The sequence below is a fragment of the Lepidochelys olivacea genome (genome assembly GCF_965140295.1).
Source record: "Lepidochelys olivacea isolate rLepOli2 genome assembly, chromosome: 4".
Lineage (NCBI taxonomy): Eukaryota > Metazoa > Chordata > Testudines > Cheloniidae > Lepidochelys > Lepidochelys olivacea.
This window is the reverse complement of record NC_140414.1, coordinates 92,592,698-92,615,344: the sequence shown is the minus strand read 5'-3', so window position 1 is coordinate 92,615,344 and position 22,647 is coordinate 92,592,698. Positions and strand designations below refer to the sequence as shown.

The following is a 22,647-nucleotide window of genomic DNA, read 5'->3' as shown; positions in this document are numbered from 1 at the left end:
GAACTGCCATAGGTGCAGTTTAAACTCCCAAACACCAGGTGAAAAAAAAATTGCACGTTTGCAATTTGGATAATGTGAGAATCTTACAGAAAGAGATCAATGGTTTTAGTATGAAACAATATCATCAGTCCTCACTCTTACCTACTCTTTAGCAGCAGTTGCCAAACCATCTAATGACTAAAATTCCATGCTTTTCTGTTATTTTAACTTAATCACATTTTATTTTTCTCAGTTATTTCTGTTGGATCTTTCTGTCAATGCTCAAAGGTTTTTTTCACACAGAACACTAAATAAATAAACTATTGTGTTCAGTTCCATTGAGATCTGCCATGTAGGCTCCAGCTGAATGGAGCTCAGCGTTCCGAGTGTAGATCTTGGTGGATATCCATATGACTAAAGCCACAAAACAGTTTGACACACTTTTTGACATTTTTTTGTTCCAGAAAGGGTCGGTACTGGATTAATGGAGTCACTGTAGGTCAGGACTACGTTATAGAGCCAGAGTTTTGCATGTAGAAGCCTGCATATTGCCTGCCCACATTAAGCCCAGCGGCACGTTTTTTTCTTACAAGAACACTTACCAAGTTAAGTAAAGAGAAAAAAACAGAAAAATACATGCTCTTTAAATCAAATAACTATTTAAGTGTTACTTACATATTGCAATGGTGTTGCTACTTCCGCTTTTGTCTCCTTTCTCCCCTTTTGGCCCTAAATCAGTTGTGTGTGTGGAGAAGATTAAAAAGACCTATATTAGTAACAATATTTATGTGAAAAATTCATTGAGAGGGTCAAACAAGGGAGGTTTCTGAAAGGGACTTTTTTACCAGCTCTCAGGACTTGAGTAAGTCAATCTGGTGCCCTAGGTACATCCCCACATAGCACTCGCTGTGGGCCCGTATGGCCCCCGTTCCACCAGGAAAAGCTCTCTGCACAGCTATCAGGATATTACCACGAATCCTCTTAGAGGAGACTGGAGCTCCCTCCTTTCCCAGACTACCATTGCTTCTCTTTAGACAGGTTTAAGTCAGTCCCAGAGAAGGAGGACTTAACGGTCACCCACCTATGCAAAAGACTCTGAGGGTGCAAAAGACTATACCTCCACAGCAGAGTCACTGTCATTGGTTAGTGGCATCAAAAGCTCTCCCACACCACCCACAATTGAGTCTTCTGCTCACATGGTTGCAGAGGAGCTTGACATGGCAGTAAGTTTCTACAGTAATACCTCATTAGGCTGAATGGATGGTTCATACCTCTGATATTTTTTTCTGGCTGTTTGTAGACTCAGACTTTCTGACCAGTGAAAAACCAGACATGATGTACTGATGTAAAATAGTGACTTACACTGATGGAGATAACTTTGGTTTGCAACCCAGGTAAAGCTACTGTCAAGGTTCCTCCCCCACTCTGAACTCTAGGGTACAGATGTGGGGACCTGCATGAAAAACCTCCTAAGCTTATCTTTACCAGCTTAGGTCAAAACTTCCCCAAGGTACAAAATATTACCCCTTGGACAGGCCGCTACCACCACCAAACTAATACTGGTTACTGGGGAAGCGCTGTTTGGACGCGTCCTTCCCCCCAAAATACTTCCCAAAACCTTGCACCCCACTTCCTGGACAAGGTTTGGTAAAAAGCCTCACCAATTTGCCTAGGTGACTACAGACCCAAACCCTTGGATCTGAGAACAATGAAAAAGCATTCAGTGTTTTACAAGAAGACTTTTAATAAAAAATAGAAGTAAATAGAAATAAAGAAATCCCCCCTGTAAAATCAGGATGGTATATATCTTACAGGGTAATTAGATTCAAAAACATAGAGAACCCCTCTAGGCAAAACCTTAAGTTACAAAAAAGATACACAGACAGAAATAGTTATTCTATTCAGCACAATTCTTTTCTCAGCCATTTAAAGAAATCATAATCTAACACATACCTAGCTAGATTACTTACTAAAAGTTCTAAGACTCCATTCCTGTTCTGTCCCCGGCCAAGACGACTACAGACAGACCCACAAACCCTTTGTTTCTCTCCCTCCTCCCAGCTTTTGAAAGTATCTTGTCTCCTCATTGGTCATTTTGGTCAGGTGCCAGCGAGGTTACCTTTAGCTTCTTAACCCTTTACAGGTGAGAGGAGCTTTCCCCTGGCCAGGAGGGATTTCAAAGGGGTTTACCCTTCCCTTTATATTTATGACACGCCCCCCAAATCTCAGCTAGGGTGAAACACTGGCTGGGATTTCTTCCTGGAGCTCTAGGAAAACAGAGTTAATAAGACACATGCATCTCTAAATATACTACCAAGTACATAAAGACTAACAATATTTTCCACATCTCAAGGACGATTTTAACCAGTTGATTCTGGGAAATTTTCACGGGAGAGTGCATCAGCCACTTTGTTAGAAGCTCCTGAGATGTGTTGGATGTCGAAATCAAAATCTTGGAGAGCTAAACTCCACCGAAGAAGTTTTCTGTTAGTTTCTTTGACGGTGTGAAGCCACTTTAGTGCAGCATGGTCGGTTTGCAGGTGGAAACGCCGTCCCCAAACATATGGGCGTAGCTTTTCCAGAGCGTAGACAATGGCATAACATTCTTTTTCAGTGACTGACCAGTTGCTTTCCCTCTCAGACAGTTTTTTGCTGAGAAACACTACAGGGTGGAATTCTTGATCAGGTCCTTTCTGCATTAAAACTGCTCCCACACCACGCTCGGATGCATCTGTGGTTACTAGGAACGGTTTGTCAAAGTCTGGGGCCCTTAGTACAGGGTCAGACATGAGTGTCGCTTTAAGCTTGTTAAAGGCCTTCTGACACTTTCCGGTCCACTGAACAGCATTTGGCTGTTTCTTTTTGGTTAGGTCTGTCAGTGGGGCAGCGATTTGGCTGTAGTGCGGTACAAATCGTCTGTAATAACCGGCCAAGCCTAAGAAGGATTGAACCTGTTTCTTTGACTTTGGGACAGGCCACTTTTGGATAGCATCCACTTTGGCCTGTAGGGGGCTGATAGTTCCTTGACCCACCTGGTGTCCAAGGTAAGTCACTCTGTTTAGGCCTATTTGACACTTCTTAGCCTTAACAGTTAGTCCTGCCTCCCTTATGCGCTCAAGGACTTTTTGTAGATGTTCCAGGTGGTCTGCCCAGGAATCCGAAAATATGGCCACATCGTCAAGGTAGGCGACTGCATATTCTCCTAATCCCGCTAGGAGACCATCTACAAGTCTTTGGAAAGTGGCGGGTGCATTTCGCAGCCCGAAAGGGAGTACATTAAATTCATACAGCCCGAGATGTGTGATGAAGGCTGACCTTTCCTTGGCAGATTCATCTAGCGGTACCTGCCAGTACCCCTTGGTTAAGTCCAAGGTAGAGATGAACTGGGCCCTTCCCAGTTTCTCTAATAGTTCATCTGTGCGTGGCATGGGATAGTTGTCTGGGCGAGTTACAGCATTTAGCTTACGGTAGTCCACGCAAAAACGTATTTCCCCATCTGGTTTGGGAACTAGAACCACTGGAGATGCCCATGCACTTTCAGAGGGGCGGATTACACCCATCTGTAACATATCCTGGATCTCCCGTTCTATAGCAGTTTTAGCTTGAGGAGACACCCGGTAAGGTTGGACCCTAATTGGGTGAGCATTACCTGTGTCAATGGAGTGGTATGCCCGTTCAGTCAGTCCTGGGGTGGCTGAGAACGTTGGCGCGTAGCTAGTGCACAGCTCCTGGATCTGCTGTCGCTGCATACGCCCAAGGGTCATGGAGAGGTTCACCTCTTCCACACCACCAGCACATTTCCCTTCGTAGTAGACACCTTCAGGCCACTCAGCGTCGTCTCCTCCCTGGGCTGTAAACTGACAAACCTTTAATTCTCTGGAATAAAAGGGCTTTAGAGAATTAATATGATACACCTTAGGCTTTCGGTTGGAGGTGGGGAATGCTATGAGATAATTAACAGCTCCCAGGCGCTCCTGGACCACGAATGGCCCTTCCCACGATGCTTCCATTTTATGGGCCTGGAGCGCCTTTAAGACCATGACCTGGTCTCCTACTTTGAAGGAACGCTCTCTGGCATGTTTATCATACCAGGCTTTTTGCTCTTTTTGAGCATCCTGTAAGTTTTCTCTAGCAAGGGCTAAAGAGGTTCGGAGGGTGTTTTGTAGGTTGGTTACAAAGTCCAGAATGTTAGTTCCTGGAGAAGGTGTAAATCCCTCCCATTGCTGCTTCACCAACTGCAATGGCCCCTTAACCTCACGGCCATATACAAGTTCAAATGGGGAAAACCCTAAACTGGGATGTGGTACAGCTCTGTAGGCAAAGAGCAACTGCTGCAATACTAGGTCCCAATCATTGGAGTGCTCATTTACGAATTTACGTATCATGGCCCCCAAAGTTCCATTAAACTTCTCCACCATGCCATTTGTTTGATGATGGTAAGGAGTGGCAACCAAGTGATTTACCCCATGAGCTTCCCAAAGGTTTTTCATAGTTCCTGCCAGGAAACTAGTCCCTGCATCTGTGAGGATGTCGGAGGGCCAACCTACCCTGGCAAAAATGTCTGCTAGTGCCTGGCACACACTTTTAGCCCTGGTGTTGCTTAGAGCTACTGCTTCTGGCCATCGGGTGGCAAAATCCATGAAAGTCAGTATGTACTGCTTTCCTCTGGGTGTCTTTTTCGGAAAAGGACCCAGAATATCCACAGCTACTCGCTGAAATGGAACTTTAATGATGGGGAGTGGCTGGAGAGGAGCTTTGACCTGGTCTTGGGGTTTTCCCACTCTTTGGCACACCTCACAAGACTGGACATAGGTAGAAACATCCTTGCCCATTCCCTCCCAGTGGAATGACCCCCCCAAACGGTCTTTGGTCCTGTTCACCCCAGCATGGCCACTAGGGTGATCATGGGCTAAGCTCAAGAGCTTGGCCCGGTATTTAGTTGGAACTACCAACTGTCTCTGAGGATGCCAGTCTTCCTGGTGTCCCCCAGAAAGAGTTTCCTTGTATAAAAGTCCTCTTTCTACAACAAACCTGGATCGATTAGAAGAGCTGAGAGGCGGTGGGTTGCTCCGTGCCGCCGTCCAAGCTCTCTGGAGGCTTTCATCTGCTTCCTGTTCGGTCTGGAACTGTTCCCTTGATGCTGGAGACATCAGTTCCTCATTGGATTGGGGACATAGGCTTGGTCCCTCTGGAAGCGATATAGGGGATGGAGCTGTTTCTGTTGACTGTGAACCGCTCTCCGCTGGTGCACTATGTTGGGATTCAGGCTCCGGCTGAGCCTCTTGTGTAGGGTTATCGGCTGCTGCCAGTTCAGGTTCGGTGGGGCCCTCTGGTGTTGAGGTTGCAAGTACTGGATTCAGTGCTGGCACGGGGTCTGGTGTTGGTTGTTTGGCTGGTTCCGGTTCTGGGACTGGTTCCGTCTGGGTCTCTGGGACTGGATCCACTACTGCTGTTGCAGACATTGGCCTGGGGTCCAGGTCCATCACCTCTGACTGGGTCCTGATAGAAGTTTCCGGAACAGAGCTAGGCCTCACGGCTTGTTTAGCCTGGTTGCGGGTGACCATTCCCACCCTCTTGGCCTGCTTCACATGATTGGCCAAGTCTTCCCCCAACAGCATGGGGATGGGATAATCATCATAGACTGCAAAAGTCCACATTCCTGACCAGCCCTTGTACTGGACAGGCAACTTGGCTGTAGGCAAATTGAAAGAGTTGGACTTGAAGGGTTGAATCGTCACTTGGATCTCTGGGTTGATTAAATTGGGGTCCACTAAGGAAGCATGGATAGCTGACACTTGTGCTCCGGTGTCCCTCCACGCGGTGACCTTCTTCCCACCCACACTCACAGTTTCCCTCCGCTCCAAGGGTATCTGGGAGGTATCTGGGCCTGTGGACCTCTGGTGTGATTCCGGTGCAATGAACTGTAATCTGTTGGGGTTCTTGGGGCAGTTGGCCTTTACATGCCCCAGCTCGTTACATTTAAAACATCGTCCAGCTGACGGGTCACCGGGGCGAGGAGGGTTGCTGGAGAACGGGGTGGTGGGACGATAAGGGGTCTGGAGGGTTCTTTGGGAGGTAGGTGGGGCTTTGGGCGGCCCCCGGTAATAGGGTGTGGTCTGGGGTGGTCCCTTCTGGTCTCCGCTCCAACTGCGACCAGTTTTCTTCTTCTCTGCCACCTCCACCCATCTGGCTCCAATCTCTCCTGCCTCAATTACAGTTTTGGGTTTCCCATCTCGGATGTATCTTTCTATTTCCTCAGGAACACCCTCTAAGAATTGTTCCATTTGCATTAGGAAGGGCAAATTTACTGGAGATTCAACACTTGCTCCTGATATCCAGGCATCCCAATGTTTTACAATGTGGTAGGCATGTCGGGTAAATGACATGTCTGGTTTCCACCTTAGGGCTCTGAACCTCCGACGAGACTGCTCGGGTGTTATCCCCATTCTGACTCTCGCCTTGGATTTAAACAGTTCATACTTGTTCATGTGTTCTTTAGGCATTTCAGCTGCCACCTCAGCTAAGGGTCCACTGAGCTGCGGCCTCAGCTCTACCATGTATTGGTCAGTAGAGATGTTGTACCCAAGGCAGGCCCTTTCGAAGTTTTCTAAGAAGGCCTCAGTATCATCACCTGCCTTGTAGGTGGGGAACTTTCTGGGATGGGAAGTGGTACCTGGAGAAGGATTGCTAGGGTTTGTTGGTATATTCTGCTGGGCCTTTATCCTCTCCATCTCCTCCACATGCTTCCTTGCCTCCATTTCCCTCTTGTGGGCAGCCTCCTGTACCTCCTTCTCCAGCCGCATGAGTTCTATCTGTCTTTCATGTTCCCTTTGTTTTTCCTCAGCCTGAAATTTGGCTAATTCCAGCTGTAGTCGAGCTGAGGATTTGGCCATTCTAACCTCTCTGTTTTTAACTAACTTTACACCCGAGGTTTAGAAATAAACAAACAAAACTTGGCTGTAAACTTTTGCTGTGCTGGAATAGAGTACCTATTCTCTGATAGTGATTGTCAGCCTACAGAAAAAGACAATTCCCTTGTCTCTGCTCTGGGCCCAAATTAAAGCAAAAAACCTCCAACTACTTGGAAAACTGCTTACCCAGCCCAAAGAAAAAAAAAAATTTCTTTTCAAACCTGTGCTCCTTGTAAAACAAAAAAAAAAAATCAAAATCCTAAAAAAAAACCCTGCCACTTTTGTCTCCAGGCAAATGGGTAGAGCACACACCCCCTATTTACTTTTAGGAAGAAAAGAAAAAAAAAAACCTCTGGGTTGGAAGACTGTGAATTTCCCTGCAGGAGTTAAGTACCCTGCCTCCAGGCAAGAAAACCTGCAATTCACAAGATAATCCCCTTTTGTCTCTGCTTGGCCACAAAGCAGAGAGAAACCAAGCTGCTTTCAGTTTCAAAGCTGCCTTCTGGACTTCCTAAAAATTCCTTTTTAAAATCTGTATTTCTAGTTCAAAAAATCTCAACTGGATCTCAAAATGATTTCAGGTTAATCCCACCACTGTGCCACCATGTCACTGTTCCTCCCCCACTCTGAACTCTAGGGTACAGATGTGGGGACCTGCATGAAAAACCTCCTAAGCTTATCTTTACCAGCTTAGGTCAAAACTTCCCCAAGGTACAAAATATTACCCCTTGGACAGGCCGCTACCACCACCAAACTAATACTGGTTACTGGGGAAGCGCTGTTTGGACGCGTCCTTCCCCCCAAAATACTTCCCAAAACCTTGCACCCCACTTCCTGGACAAGGTTTGGTAAAAAGCCTCACCAATTTGCCTAGGTGACTACAGACCCAAACCCTTGGATCTGAGAACAATGAAAAAGCATTCAGTGTTTTACAAGAAGACTTTTAATAAAAAATAGAAGTAAATAGAAATAAAGAAATCCCCCCTGTAAAATCAGGATGGTATATATCTTACAGGGTAATTAGATTCAAAAACATAGAGAACCCCTCTAGGCAAAACCTTAAGTTACAAAAAAGATACACAGACAGAAATAGTTATTCTATTCAGCACAATTCTTTTCTCAGCCATTTAAAGAAATCATAATCTAACACATACCTAGCTAGATTACTTACTAAAAGTTCTAAGACTCCATTCCTGTTCTGTCCCCGGCCAAGACGACTACAGACAGACCCACAAACCCTTTGTTTCTCTCCCTCCTCCCAGCTTTTGAAAGTATCTTGTCTCCTCATTGGTCATTTTGGTCAGGTGCCAGCGAGGTTACCTTTAGCTTCTTAACCCTTTACAGGTGAGAGGAGCTTTCCCCTGGCCAGGAGGGATTTCAAAGGGGTTTACCCTTCCCTTTATATTTATGACAGCTACATTGGAGTACATCTCTCCCTTTCACTCTACCCACAGCATCCACAACATCTGAAGAAAAAAGATGTTGTTTTTTTTTTCTTAGGGAGGGGAGCTCTCAGGCCAAGCACCCACACCCTACTACTGACAGAGCAATTTCAGTTTTGGGGATTATCCTTAGTGTACAATAGTGATTTGGTTTCTTCTGGGTTTGATTTTCCTGAAGTTTCTACAATGATTTAATTTACGTGTAAAACTTCTCAGGAACAGGGAAGCTATTTGTGAATATTGGTACTGCATGTTAAGAAAATTAAATTTAAAGATAAAAATTCATTCAAAATAACATTGTGACCAAAAAAAATCCCTCAAAATAAATGCATAACTGTGGATAACACTAGCCACATTTCCAGTGAACTTGTGGTCAAAAATGCCTACTTGAGAAGTGCAAAAATAGGAACCTGCAGTTAACCTCCTAAATCCTTTCTAGATACCAAAATAAGTGACTTGATTTTCAGAAATGATGAACAAACTCAGCAACCTTCCTGTTGGCTCCATGTACATGTATTTATGGAGCAGCATTCTCAACTAAGTCCATATGATAATGGCTTGCATTAGTATTTAGTGTACTAGTGCATATAGTTTTATGTACAAATAAAAAAGTAATCAGCTTCCAAAAAATTAAAATAAAAAATAGTTCTGATTCTTTGTGTTTCCTTTTTATGTGGCTCTTTTCTTTCTCCCTCTTCATTCTTTTGTAATTCTCTTTCCCCTTTTCTATAATGTCCCTTTCCTTCACTGTGCTATTTGTCATTTCTTATATGAAGTGACTTGTTGTGGTGTAAAGGAAACAGTACCTAATTTATCATAATTGTCTACATGTAGTAAGGCAGAGCACTCACCGGAGTGGTGCCTCCTGCTGGTCATTCCGGGAATTAGCTCATCCAGCTCAGGAGCGCCCTCCTCTGGCTGGTTTCTTACCCTCAGTTACCTGCCCTGTTGTCTCCACCACCTCTGGCCCCGTGTGCCTCCTGGACCTCAGAGTTCCTTACCTTGGGATGCTGCCCTCCCACACACTGGGTCTCCCCTCCCAGGGGAACCCCAACCCCCTATACCACCTTGCCTCAGTGGCTACTGCCAGTCATCATCTAGGGGCAAACAGCAGTCTGAAATTGCCCCTTCTCTCAGGGGCAAACTGCAGTCTGAAATTACCACTCATCGACTTGCTGCATTTTCTTGGCCTGGCTGCTTCCCTGCAGCCCTAGTACCTCCTCAGGCTTTGCTGCAAGACCTCAGCCCGGGAGGTCACCAGGCCAGAGCTCCCCAGCTCAGCCTGCCCTTTCTCAGTACTGCTGTGTTCCAGGTATCCCTGTCTCCACCAGACAGCTAGGTCCTTCTTATTCCACTGCTACAGCAAGACTGACTTCCTTCTCCCCAGGAGCCCTTCTTATATTGACCCAGTCAGGCCCTGATTGGCTGCCTCAAGTCTGCTTCTGATTGGCTCCCCGGGGCAGCCCTTTAACCCCTTCCAAACCAAAGCAGGGTCACTGATGTGCCCCTTATACAAATGTCAAGAAGGGGTTAGTTATCGTACAGGGGTCCTACATTGAGGGAATCCCCAAACAGCTGTTTAAGTTGGCCTTCTACCCACTTTGTGCTGCCAGAGTGGTGTAAATCAGATGGCTCAGGGCTGTAGTATGCCCCATGATCTTTCTTTTTATAGTACTTTATATTTTATAGCTGACTAGAGGAGGGGAAAGCATTGTGCAATTGAGGGCCATAGTTACTTAAGCTTTGCCATCCATCCTGAGGAGAGAGATATTTTTGAGATGAATGATCAGGTCTGATCTTATCGAAGAATTCTGCTGGGATCATTTTAAATCCAGTCAGGACAAATACCTCAACTTGAATGTCTTGTCTATATTGCTATTAATTGCTTGCTATAATCACTATACCTGGAATTCCCTTTGATCCTTTTTGTCCAAGATTTCCAGGACGACCTTGTTGTCCAACTTCCCCTTTGGCTCCAGGAAAACCTAGCAAAACCAGAGAAATGAATTAGTGCAAGTCTGAATATTACAGATCAAAATCACTGTTGTATACTCTCTAGGCTATTATCTAAATCATTGATGAAGATATTGAACAAACCAGACCCAGAACTGATCCCTATGGGACGCCACTGGATATGCCCTTCTGTCATAAATATAAAGGGAAGGTAAACCCCTTTAAAATCCCTCCTGGCCAGAGGAAAAATCCTCTCACCTGTAAAGGATTAAGAAGCTAGGATAACCTCGCTGGCATCTGACCAAAATGACCAATGAGGAGACAAGATACTTTCAAAAGCTGGGAGGAGGGAGAGAAACAAAGGGGTCTGTGTCTGTCTGTATGCTGCTTTTGCTGGGGATAGACCAGGAATGGAGTCTTAGAACTTTAGTAAGTAATCTAGCTAGGTATGTGTTAGATTATGATTTCTTTAAATGGCTGAGAAAAGAACTGTGCTGAATAGAATGACTATTCCTGTCTGTGTGTCTTTTTGTAACTTAAGGTTTTGCCTAGAGGGATTCTCTATGTTTTGAATCTAATTACCCTGTAAGGTATTTACCATCCTGATTTTACAGAGGTGATTCTTTTTTACTTTTTACTACTTCTATTAAAATCCTTCTTTTCAGAAACTGAATGCTTTTTCATTGTTGTTAAGATCCAAGGGTTTGGGTCTGTGGTCATCTGTGCAAATTGGTGAGGATTTTAACCAAACCTTCCCCAGGAAGTGGGGTGCAAGGGTTGGGAGGATTTTTTGCGGAAAGACATTTCCAAACAACGCTTTCCTAATAAAAATAAATCCAGATAAACGTTTGGTGGTGGCAATGGAAGTCCAAGGGCAAAGGGTAAAATAATCTGTACCTTGGGGAAGTTTTAACCTAAGCTGGTGAAAGTAAGCTTAGGAGGTTTTCCTGCAGGTCCCCACATCTGTACCCTAGAGTTCAGAGTGGGGAAGGAACCTTGACACCTTCCAGCTCAACTGTGAACCACTGATATCTACTCTCTGGGAAAGGTTTTCCATTGAGTTATGCACCCATCTTATAGTAACTCCATCTAGGTTGTATTTCCTAGTTTGTTTATGAGAAGGTCATGCGAGACAGTATCAGAAGACTTACTAAAGTCAAGATATACCATGTCTAACGCTTTCACCCACCCCATCTACAAGGCTTGATACACTGTCAGAGAAAGCTAACAGGCTGGTTTGATATGATTTGTTCTTGACAAATCCATGCTGACTGTTATTTATCACCTTATTATCATCTCAGTGTTTGTAAATTAATTGCTTAATGATTTGCTGCCTTATCTTTTCAGCTACTGAAGTTAAATTGACTGGTCTGTAATTCCTTGGATCTGTAACTCTACCGTAATTCTTTCCATTTACTATAATGGACTTTGATCAGGCCTTATTGTCAAAGGCTAGATAGCATACTTTCATCACTAGAGCTTAAGAGAGATGGATGTGCTGTGAAAAAGTACACAGTCCAATATCTTATCAGATAATTATATTGTATTAATTCCCATATTAATACCCAAAGAAACTCTGCTGAAGGGATTCAAGTCCTTCAGACACTGAAGGGTTTTCCCAACATTATGCACTTATCATTTTTCTGCATTTTAATATTCTGATTCTACATTTAAGAAAAGCTTTCTCAACCTCTGTCCCTCCCTTTATAATTTGTTTTAAACAATTATAATAATATCTCTTAAGTGTCTCTAAATTAATGCCTAATAGAATATTTTAATAATCACATTCATTCAGCAAAAGAAAATGTTAACGTTTGGTCATCACTCCTGGTTTGTGGACAATTTCTTTAAGGCCTTCACTGTTTTGTATATTCCAGTCAGAATAGTAGCCATATCAGACTTGCCTGCTATTTCAGACAGCGTTATAGCCATTTCTGGTTATTCGTTTACGGCCATGTTTGTTTCCATGACTTCCTTCTTCTCTAGTGTTTTTTACCTGTGCAAACCACCAGATTACTCCCCTCTTCCCCCAATTATATATGGAAAATATATAGAGTTCCTTCTGTTTGGCTCTGTGTTCTTCAACATTGCAAAAACTTGTAGCTCTGCTGTCTCCTGATTACCTTAGTTTAGGATGGGTTCCTGAGATCCAGCTCTCCCCGTTCCTGGCAGATTTCATTTACAAACTAAGTTAGACTATAGGTTCCTAGTTAGTCAACTGGTGTGTGAGTTTTAACTGAACTTAATTTCCTGTTTTTCATAGCTAGAAAAGATTATTTTTTTCTTCCTAATGGCTAGAGCATACAAGATGAACCGATTTTAAATTTCCTTTATTCCTTTTTCAGAGAAAATAGTTTTGGTCTTGGTAGATATTTCAGAAATGTAGTTACATCATTCCCACATTATACATTCTTCAGCTGTTACTATCAAGGTCCATATGCTCAGCTGGTATAAATTGTGTAGTTGCATTGAAGTCAATAATGCTAAGCCAGTTAACATCAGTGAAGGTTCTGACCCTTGATTTCATAATACATTTTACAGAATAAATACATAGGTCCAAATTCGCAGCTGGTGTAAATCAACATAGCTCTATAAAACATCAGAGTATTATATAAATTTACACTTTCTGATGACCTGCTCCATAGTTTTTAAGAGATCTAGGACTTCCTATTAATACAAGATCCACAGACTTTAGCTGCTTTTGCCTTGTTAATGATGTATCTGCCTCTGCTTCCTTCCATAATTTCAAATGATCCTCCCTCTTTGTCTTCCTTAAATGAAGTCAATTTTTACAAATGCCAGAGATAAAAGTACTTCATACTGTTAGAGATTAATCAGTCAACATCCACGGAAAACAACCTAGTGGACTAAACACTGGTATACGTTTTAACACTATTATTATAAATTATGTTTATTACAGTAGTGCTTAAGGACCATCCAAGAATGGGGCCCCAATGTGCTAGGTACTGTACAGATGGAGTAGGAGAGTTTTCAATGTACTGGTGTTTTCATGCTCTGACACGTAAACATATTCAGTCATAAAACATGCTTGAGCCATGTGCAGACCTCCCATTAACATCACTGAAAGTCATAGATTATTACTGTTACATCATTCATATAACAAGTTACTGTAATTGTTAAAGTAGATGGGTCAAGTAGGCAGGTATTCAGAGTTAGTACTCTGGGAAACATTATTGTTGAAAATAATCAGAAGACACTTTTTGTATCATTTGTAGTTGTTTCTGTGGTTTTCCAAATTAAGCCAAGGCCAATCTGTGTGATCAGTGCAATCTAAGAGACTTAAAAAGTTCATTTTCACACTTCATTTACAAGAATCTCTTTTGCCTTGCCCCTCATCTTCCAAAAAAACAAACCAAAACAAACAACAACAAAAGGTAAAATATTGGTGCTTTTCATTTTGCAAACGTAAAGTTTAGGAACAGCTGAAAAAGATGCTCCCAAAATGAAACCATTTGCAAGTTGTCATCCAGACTGACCTTTTATGGTTGAGTTACAAAGCTTTGACGATAGTAGTTTATAATGGAAATGCTGACAGAGCCTTGATAATAGCAAAGGTTGTGGACTTTGATATAATACTGGTTACTTCCCTTGCTCATGACATTAATGCACTATTGTCAAGATCCACAGATGTGCAGTCATGTAAACTGACTCTTCAAGATAAAGCTAATCTGGCAGAATATTCAAGGACAAGGAATCCCCATAGATAGGCTTTCAGCTGATGCATTAGTTTCTTAAGCAAAATGATCAGAAGGACAGTCAGGAACCAAACTCTTGCTTTTAAACTTTTAAACTAATTAAACTTGGACTGGTCAATACATTGATCAGGGATGGAAAGAGATTTACGTAATCAAAGATGATGAAAATAATGTAGTGCTACATATTTGGGCTTTTTCTAGCTTCATGAGATGATATGCAAAGTAAAAAACACATCGTCCTGTATACAGTCCTTGCTTTGAAACACTACCCGGGTTTTTGTGATACTTATGAGGAATTAAGAGCCAATTATTTTACTCGCTGACTTCTCTTATTCTTTTAGAAGGAAATAATATTTCCCTTTATCTTCTTTAATTTCTAAAGTTTATTAATTATGCTATAGATTTTAGCAAATAAAACATATAGAAAAATGGTAAAAACCAAGACTTGCTCCAAATAAACTACATACAGTTGCTGACAGCAAAGGTGAAAGTGAATTTGTATTCTACTCAGCATTTAAATTCACATCCAGTGAGTTGAAACAGATCTATTCCAGTACATCACGAGAGAAATAGAATCCAGCTAGAGTCTGTCTGATATTTATGTAGTGTATTTCTCCGAATCTGTTGGGTTTTCTTTTAAAACACACACGCGCACACACACACACACAAGATGTAGCCTATTGGCGATTTTTGTTTGTTTTTGTGGTTTTAAAATGAAACGATTTATCTTCATCTAAGACAAAAAAAAATAAGCAAAGTCAAGTGTTCAATATGCGATAGATACCACCAACATACAGTTATCAAGCTGGTTGCACCAGTTATTAGGCATCTGGGAAGATTGTTCAGCAAGCTAATCTGAACTAAATCCATATAGAATAGTTCATATTTTCTGAATTTAAAGCAAATCTTTTCTGTACGATAGGGTTTAGATTTCAACAATTAACCTTTTACCTGGGACTTCACATGATCATAAGCGTGACTTTATTGAGTATCCAGTACGTGCACCTTGTTCTCAGGATTATTCATTATATGACAGCCAACGTACCTCTTAGCCCATGAACTCCTTCTACGCCTTGATCTCCTCTGACACCTTTATCACCTTTCTCTCCTTTGGGCCCAGGAGGACCTTTAAAAAATTTGGACATGATACACCATTACTGTAAATCATTAATTTATTACATACACGAAAGGATAGGCTTATCATTTTTCATTAGCAATATTCAGAAAAAGACCAATCTGCCATTGTGGTGGTTCAACCACCATAACACTGATAGGGATACTACTGCATGCAAGTGATAGAAAACAAAGTATAGCCCCCATTTAGGACTCTTAACCAAAGACCTAGAGGTTGGAGTTTCTAAAACCTTGATTCCTGAAACACAGAAGGTCATGTTTTGGTGGAATGCAGAGGAAAAGAACTAAAGGCGAGGGAAGAGGATGAAAATGAAACAGCATAGATACTTTATGCAATTGAGTGAAAAAGTGCACTGTCATAGCAATATTCAAAGCAACATATAAAATGTATTTATTAAAATGATGCCTAAAGAATTCAACAGAGAGGATATAATAAAAAGAAGGAAAGCAACTACATGATCTTTGAAAAACATTTTACTCCATTGTAAATGCTTAGGTTTCTTTCTAAAAGTACAAACTGTTCAGTTTTCAAAAAATGGGGAAGATAATTACTTTTTTATCATATGTTTTCAGCGTAAAATCTGATACTTGTATAACTCAACTGCAATAATAAATATATAAGAAATTAGACTGGTTCTTATTGGAACCAGTCTGAGAATGTATGTTTGACATTGCATGCTGCAGGTTCACAGTAGCAAACTGTAGGGTTAATTTGGTTAGGTTTATTTTCTGTTTTGGAAGACTAAATTAACTCTGCGGTTTGCTACTGTGAACCTGCAGCGTGCAATGTCAAATGCACATTCTCACACTGGTTCCAATAAGAACTAGTCTAATTTCTTTAATGCTCTAACAGTGTCAACATCATTGCAGGACCTTGTTACGTTATTGACATAACCAACCAGAGCAACACAAAACATTTGCAATACTAAACATTACCATTAGATGGGCACATTGTATATTATTCATGTTAGTGTTACACCATAATAGGTGGTTTTGTTACGACAAGAAACATGAAATCGAGATTTGGATTTTTTTTTAAACTGAAAAATTTAAAGTATTTTTTCTTTTGTTTCAGTGAGAATTTGAAAAAAAAGTTTGATCTCATGAGAAAATAGTCTGGAAAAATGTTTATTTTTTCTGCTTGTTCTTTGATCATGCTTTCATCTACTTCTTGATAATTCTTTCTTGCTTTGTCACATTAATTGTCTCTCTCAAGAACAATCAGTTTACAGATCCTGATGTGACAATTATCCTCATCATCTTCATTTGGAGTTATGGGAAGTAAAGTTAAAAGAATGTGCAGTCCAATGTGTGCCTATAATTGCATTTTTAATCTACAAATTTAATTGTATAACTTTCCATTTATTCAAGACCAACACTCTCTGAAAAATACTTAAGTATAAAATTGAGAAAAAAATCCAGACAGTCATGGACATTTAGTTCCCTTGGCAAATAGTCAGAAAGAATGACATTTAGGTCATTATCCTGCATTGAGGAGCATGTGGGTGGATCTCCATTGAAGTCAAAGGGTGTCTGCCAAGTTTCAGAAGTTAGTGCATGACATTCTCAATGCAGAATCTGGCCTTCAGCAATCTCTGAGTCTGAGTCATCACAGCGATGTTCCAGCTTTTTCTTGTTGTAACACCATTAAAATCAAAGGACATACACATATGTAAAACTGGAATAACACAATGGCGAATCAGTGAGATTCACAAAATGAATAGACATTTATATAAATAAATAGCATCTCATGAATCAGCTTAAGTCTGAGCAGTTCTCATTCTTCAGGGTTCATCAGCAAGGGTTAGGAATTAATTTACCCTATGAGGTAGCATTGCCTCATTAGTCAAATATGAAGCATCCATCATAGGCCACTGCTGGTATGGAATAGATGGACCATTGTTCTATTTTGCTACTTCAATTGTAATCTTGCTAATAATTATTACCTACTTCAGCCTGTAAACACAAATGAGCATAACACTAAATTCATGAATAAGTGTTTGCAGGATTGGAAGCTATGGGAATTGACATTGCTGGAGAAATATGTCCTCTATTTACCACAACAGCACGTACAGGATCAGCAGTTACAGTGATAGCTTACCTTATCTGTTTAATCCCTGTCCTTTCTTGTCACTTATGATAACTCTTAAATATTTTAACCGATTCTTATTTTAAGAACCACCAGAAATTACCTTGCACTAATGTAATATTCCTTAACGCTACTGAATGCTCCCAGTCTTTTAATCTGAGGTCATTTGTGATATTATTCAAAAGTTTCACTTCGCCTTTAATTTCTTGCTCCAGATTGCTTTGTTGTTGTTTTATGGTAACAATGGTTGCTGATGTGTTGTACCAATTATCCCACAGGTTTGTGATATCCTGTAAAAATATATTAGCATCATTAGGTATTTCATTCTAACACTGATGGTCCGAGACCTTACTCATTTGAGTAATCCCCTTTATTGTTATTTTTTACATTCTTTGGGATAGACATGGTAAATAAACAAAAGTGAGAAAAGAATCTGCTTGGGAGTAAATAAATTACTCCAGTGAGAAAAGACCATTCCCCTGAGCAAGGTTTGTGCCCCTTATTGATATTAAGATGCATTAGAACTGAAATAATACCTTCTGGCAGTTCAGGATTTCTTGTGCAAATACAGTGTTGTTCAAAACCAACAAGGAGTCCAGTGGCACCTTAGAGACTAACAGATTTATTTGGGCATAAGCTTTTGTGGGTGAAAAACCACGTCTTCAGATGCATCTGAGTGTTGTTCACTTATTTTAAATCAGGTTATTCTTCCCCAGAACAGTATCAAATTATTTTAAACTCTTAGGAGACTACATCAGATTCTTTGCAACCTGACAGAGGTGGCCAAGATACACAATGAAAGGTGGATGGGATTTTCAGAAGTGCTCAGCGTTGGCCTTACTCTGCTCCCATTGAAGTCTATCTCGCAAAATGCCATATAAAACTAGGGCTCAGTTCTTCATATAGAGTATTACTTTCTTTTTTTTTAAAGCAGAGCAGCTCTATGCCATCCCTACTCTGTGGAGGGGACATTTTGGGGAAAAGGGAGTCTCTGGGTATGACTACACTGCAATTAAACACCTGTGGCTGGTCTGAGCCAGCTGACTCAGGTTAAGGGGATCAGGCTAAGGGACTATTTAATTGTGGTGTAGATGTTTGGGTTCCAAGATTTGGGACACTCCCACCTCATAAGGTCTTAGAGACTCACCTCAAGCCCGAGTCCAAATATCTACACCACAGTTAAACAGCCACTTAGCCCAAGCCTCATGAGCCCAAGTCAGTTGGCACAGGCCAGTTGTGTTTTTTTAAAGGCAGCATAAACATACCCTCTATGTCCTTGTGATCCTCAACTGCTTTAAGTTATGCTAGGGATCAGCTCATACTCCTGGGAGGCTCTTGAACAGAAGGAATGCAAAGCTGCCTTAAAGCCCCACCCACTGTTCAGTTGCACTGACTGTATCTTGGCCACATTTTAGGATTTTGCCTAGGAAGCGGAAAGTGATTGTGAAGTGTTACCCTTATAATTTTGCAGCATTTTGCATTCATTTTGCACACGAGTGAATGACTACACAAAGGGTGTAGTTTAGAATCTGGTCCTTGGTCTTTAACACTTAGTTAAGTACAGTACCTGCATGGTTATGTTTGAAAACTTGCTGCAGAAAGAAGGGTACATTATATTTGTCTAAAATCAATGGTCAATGTCTGATCATTTTTATATTGACTAGTGTACAGGACTGTAGTCACTAGTACATTTTTTCCAAACTGCCCCAGTAACTTGGAAGTAGAATTGGGTGAAATGTTTTGGTTAATACTTTTTTTCCTCTGAAACCTGCAGATTTGGATTGACTGAAACATTTAGTGAATTCAAATCCATTTCACTGAATTGTCTAGGTTGAAAAAACAAACTAAAGTTCTGAAAAAAAATCCTGTTCTGACATTTTTTAAACAAAACGTTTTGATTTTTTTTTATTTGAAATGACTTTTCACTTTGAAATTTAATTCACTTTTATTTTTAAACAACTTTTTAAAAGCTTGAAAATGAAGCAAGATGCTTCCTTTCAGGTCAAACAAAATGTTTTGTTTGTCTCCAAATATATATTTTTTTCAAATTTTCAGTTTGCCAAAAAATTTGAAACAGTTTCATTTCGGAACATACCCAAAATGTATTTTTTTAAAATTTTTCCATCAGTTATTTGCAAAGCTCTACTTCGGAGCTTTCTACTATAACTTTCATTTAGAAAAGTGTTTAGGCATTTAGAAAGCTAAGTCCATTGACTTTCAATGAGACTTACATTCCTAAGGGACAGATTTTCAAAGGTCTTTATTTATGCCCCTAAATATGCAGATAGGTGCTAAGCAGGATTTTTAAAGCCTAAGTCCCATTGGGATGAAAGTAAATGAACAAAATGTTAACCTGCCAACATGATCTCTTTGGGACCGGGTAATTTTTCAACAGGGCGGCCTTCCTTCTGTGGATGAAAATTAGGATAATTGCACTAATTATCTCATGGTCAGGTGCAAATCAGGTAAGTAGAAAGAGGTCTAAGTTGTCTAATTTGCATATGTAGTTCATTTTCCTGGTGCAAAAATATGGGAATGAATGTTAGTAGATACAAATTGCACTTGTAGAAAGAAAAGCTGTTCCCTCTGCCCTTCTGAAAATGTATTCCCAAATTTGTCATAAGAACAACAATCTGACCATCTACACGGCAAAGCTGTTACCTTTTCTTTTGCCAACGGATGGGGGATCCTATCAATGCCTTAAAACTTGTGACAAAATCAATGTAGCTTCCTACCTCTAGCTGTTTAAGGAACACTCCTGTGTATTTATTGTTCCTGTCTTCTGCAGCAGACTGAACTTCAGCTAATGTCAAATTCAGAAACCTAAATGAGGTCTGAATATCTTCTATCAACTTCCGAAGGACTTGCATTGCTAAGGTTGAGGTGTTAATCTGAAGGCCAACCTCCCAGAGCTTTTGTTCAGTTGCTGTGCTTAGATTTCGGAAATGCTCTGACTTTTGGTGAAGGTTAGTTTTCAGCTCTGAAATCTCTTTGGCAATTTGATGTAAAGCTTCAGTATGAGCTATGATGAGTTCTCTCTGCTCCTCTTTTCCTTTTCTTGCTTTGCCAGGACAATCTCCACTGAAGCACCGTTGTATGTTATTCTCACTAACTAGATTAGTGTCATTCTTCAGGTTCTTTTCCATCTCGGATACGTGAACTGAATAAAGTTCCAAGTGAAAATACAACTGTTATTGCTAGGTTCTTCAATTATTTAATCATGCAGGGTACTGAGATAATTAAATCAATAGATTAAGTATCAAGACTGTATAATTTGTTCTTAAATAAATTATCCAGGGCCTCAGCATTCCTCATATTATGGGTTAAAATTACTTTGTTCCCACAGAATTGGCATGGCATGTGAGATGATAAAAAAATTAAATAAACTCTATTGTAAGAGATCCACATTCACCTGTCTGAGTGTGATCTTATTGTTACCCTGGTCCTTTCTCTTTCTCTCTGTTTTGCCCATCAGTGACCCTAATTTATTGTTTTGTATGTGTTCTTAAACCTCTATCCTGCAAGGACTTCCACATATGGCCATGGTAAGAGCTGCCCAGGGAGCCCGGGCCACTGTGGGGAGGCCAGAACTTTCCACCTGCCCTGGGTGGTGTGCCCTGGGGGGCAGGGACATGGGCCAGGGGCTGCTCTCAGGCACCTCGGCATCCCACCCAGGAGAGATGCAGGGTCCAGGGCTCCCCAAAGAGGTCTAGGCTCCCTGGATGGCTCTTACCATGGTCTGGCTCCAGCTTCCAGCCTGGCTAGGGGGCAGGGGCTTGGGGAAAAGAGGAGGAGCAGGAGCAGGGCCACTAAGAGGGACCATGCCTCATGGTGAGGGGGAACTACAACCCACCTCAGTTCCCACCCTGGGAAGAGGCTGGCACCATGATCATCAGCTCCCCCGCTGCGAAGCGCAGCCCCTGCCTACACTGCACCGAGCATGCCCAAGGCTTGCAGTTTTGGGGAGCAACATGGCCACCTGCCCCTCCCAACTATGCCCATGTTTAAAAGTTGGCAGGCATGGACCCCATGGTCTCCCTGGTTCTGACACCCCTGCCAGACAGTTACTCACTCTCTCTCTCTCTCTCTCTCTCTCTCTCTCTGGTCCAATTAATATTTAATCATTATACAAAGTGAAACAGCTTCAACAGGAGGGACTGAGAGAGAGAGAAAGATTTTACAGTCTGACATGACACTCACTTGCGATGTTCAAATTCATAAGGCACAATTTTTTTCACAGTGAGGGTGATTAACCACTGGAAGAAATTACCAAAGGAAGTGGTGATTTGAAGACATCAAAAGATGGAGAAACCAAGACTGGATGCTTTTCTGGAAGATATGCTTCAGTCAAACACAAATTGTTCGATTCAATACAAGAGTAACTGTATGAAATTCAATGACTTATGCACACAGGGGATCAGACCTGATGATCTAATGATCCCTTCTGGCCTTCAAATCTATGAATTATGAGAACTGCTCACTGGAAAAAAAAATCAGTGAAATTTATTTAAGTGGCTAACGTTAAGCACCCAAGTTTTAAAATTTTGTCCTTTAGCCTTGGGGGTAGAGACCATGGATAAAAATATGACAAAACTCCCATTGATTTCAATGGGGCCGGGATTTCCTCCACATTTCTACTTGTTTCTGTGAAGTGGCTTGCACAATTTGGATGCTTGAAAAAAACAAGCATAGAAGTAATTAACACATAGAGCTTGTCTTAGTCCTTCAACGGAGCTCTTCTTTACTGAATATAGATTTTGCTTTTCAAATCTGACATATATTTTGAAGCAGCCATTGATAATGACTCTTTTGGTGAATTTAGTGTTTTTGAAAGGTGCTGGATTAACAGCTAGGGATTTGAAGTCTTATTTATTCAAAGGACATATACAGCCTCGGCAGTAGCATACAAATTTGCCAGTACTGCACACCAGTTTGCTCTGTGATGGTCTAGAAAGACCACACTTCTATCAAGGAAAAACTACTTTAATCTTTAAGTCCCTTCAGTTTCTCACTGGGACGGCCAACAGGGGAGCCAATTAATGTATGTTGTGATGAGATGTTTCTGAGATATGCACAGCTGCTTACTACTGCACACTTCTAGGATCTGCTTTTTTTTTTTACCCCCACTGGTAAACTTGTGGGTGAGTAAATTAATGGCCACATGTGTTAAGTGCCTTATTTGATGCATGATGAGGCAGTTAAATCCTCTATGCATTGTGTATCATCTCTCTAATTCTCAGAATAATTCTGAAGAGATCTAGAGGGGCAGGCTGATTTTCAGCATCTATTTCATTGGAGACAAGTTCCACAACTTAATTCTAGTTGCAGATAAACAGACAAGTTCTTATTATTCATACCAGGCAGACACAGTGGGTTCTGTATTGTTGGTGAAATGGGTGCTAATGCAAACTGAAAAAAATACA

General features: G+C 41.2%; 1 protein-coding gene across 1 annotated transcript in view; it reads right to left on the bottom strand.

Moving 5' to 3' along the window:
* MSR1 (macrophage scavenger receptor 1) overlaps positions 1-20,370 on the bottom strand; it is a gene marked incomplete at both ends in the record, with an annotated part of 30,648 nt that extends 10,278 nt beyond the window's left edge. The window contains 5 exons of the mRNA XM_084625752.1: positions 655-708; positions 10,237-10,317; positions 15,047-15,127; positions 17,328-17,514; positions 19,960-20,370. Of these exons, the coding sequence (XP_084481878.1) occupies positions 655-708; positions 10,237-10,317; positions 15,047-15,127; positions 17,328-17,514; positions 19,960-20,370 (814 nt within the window). The remainder of the gene's footprint in view (positions 1-654; positions 709-10,236; positions 10,318-15,046; positions 15,128-17,327; positions 17,515-19,959) is intronic.
* Between the last annotated feature and the right edge of the window lie 2,277 nt (positions 20,371-22,647).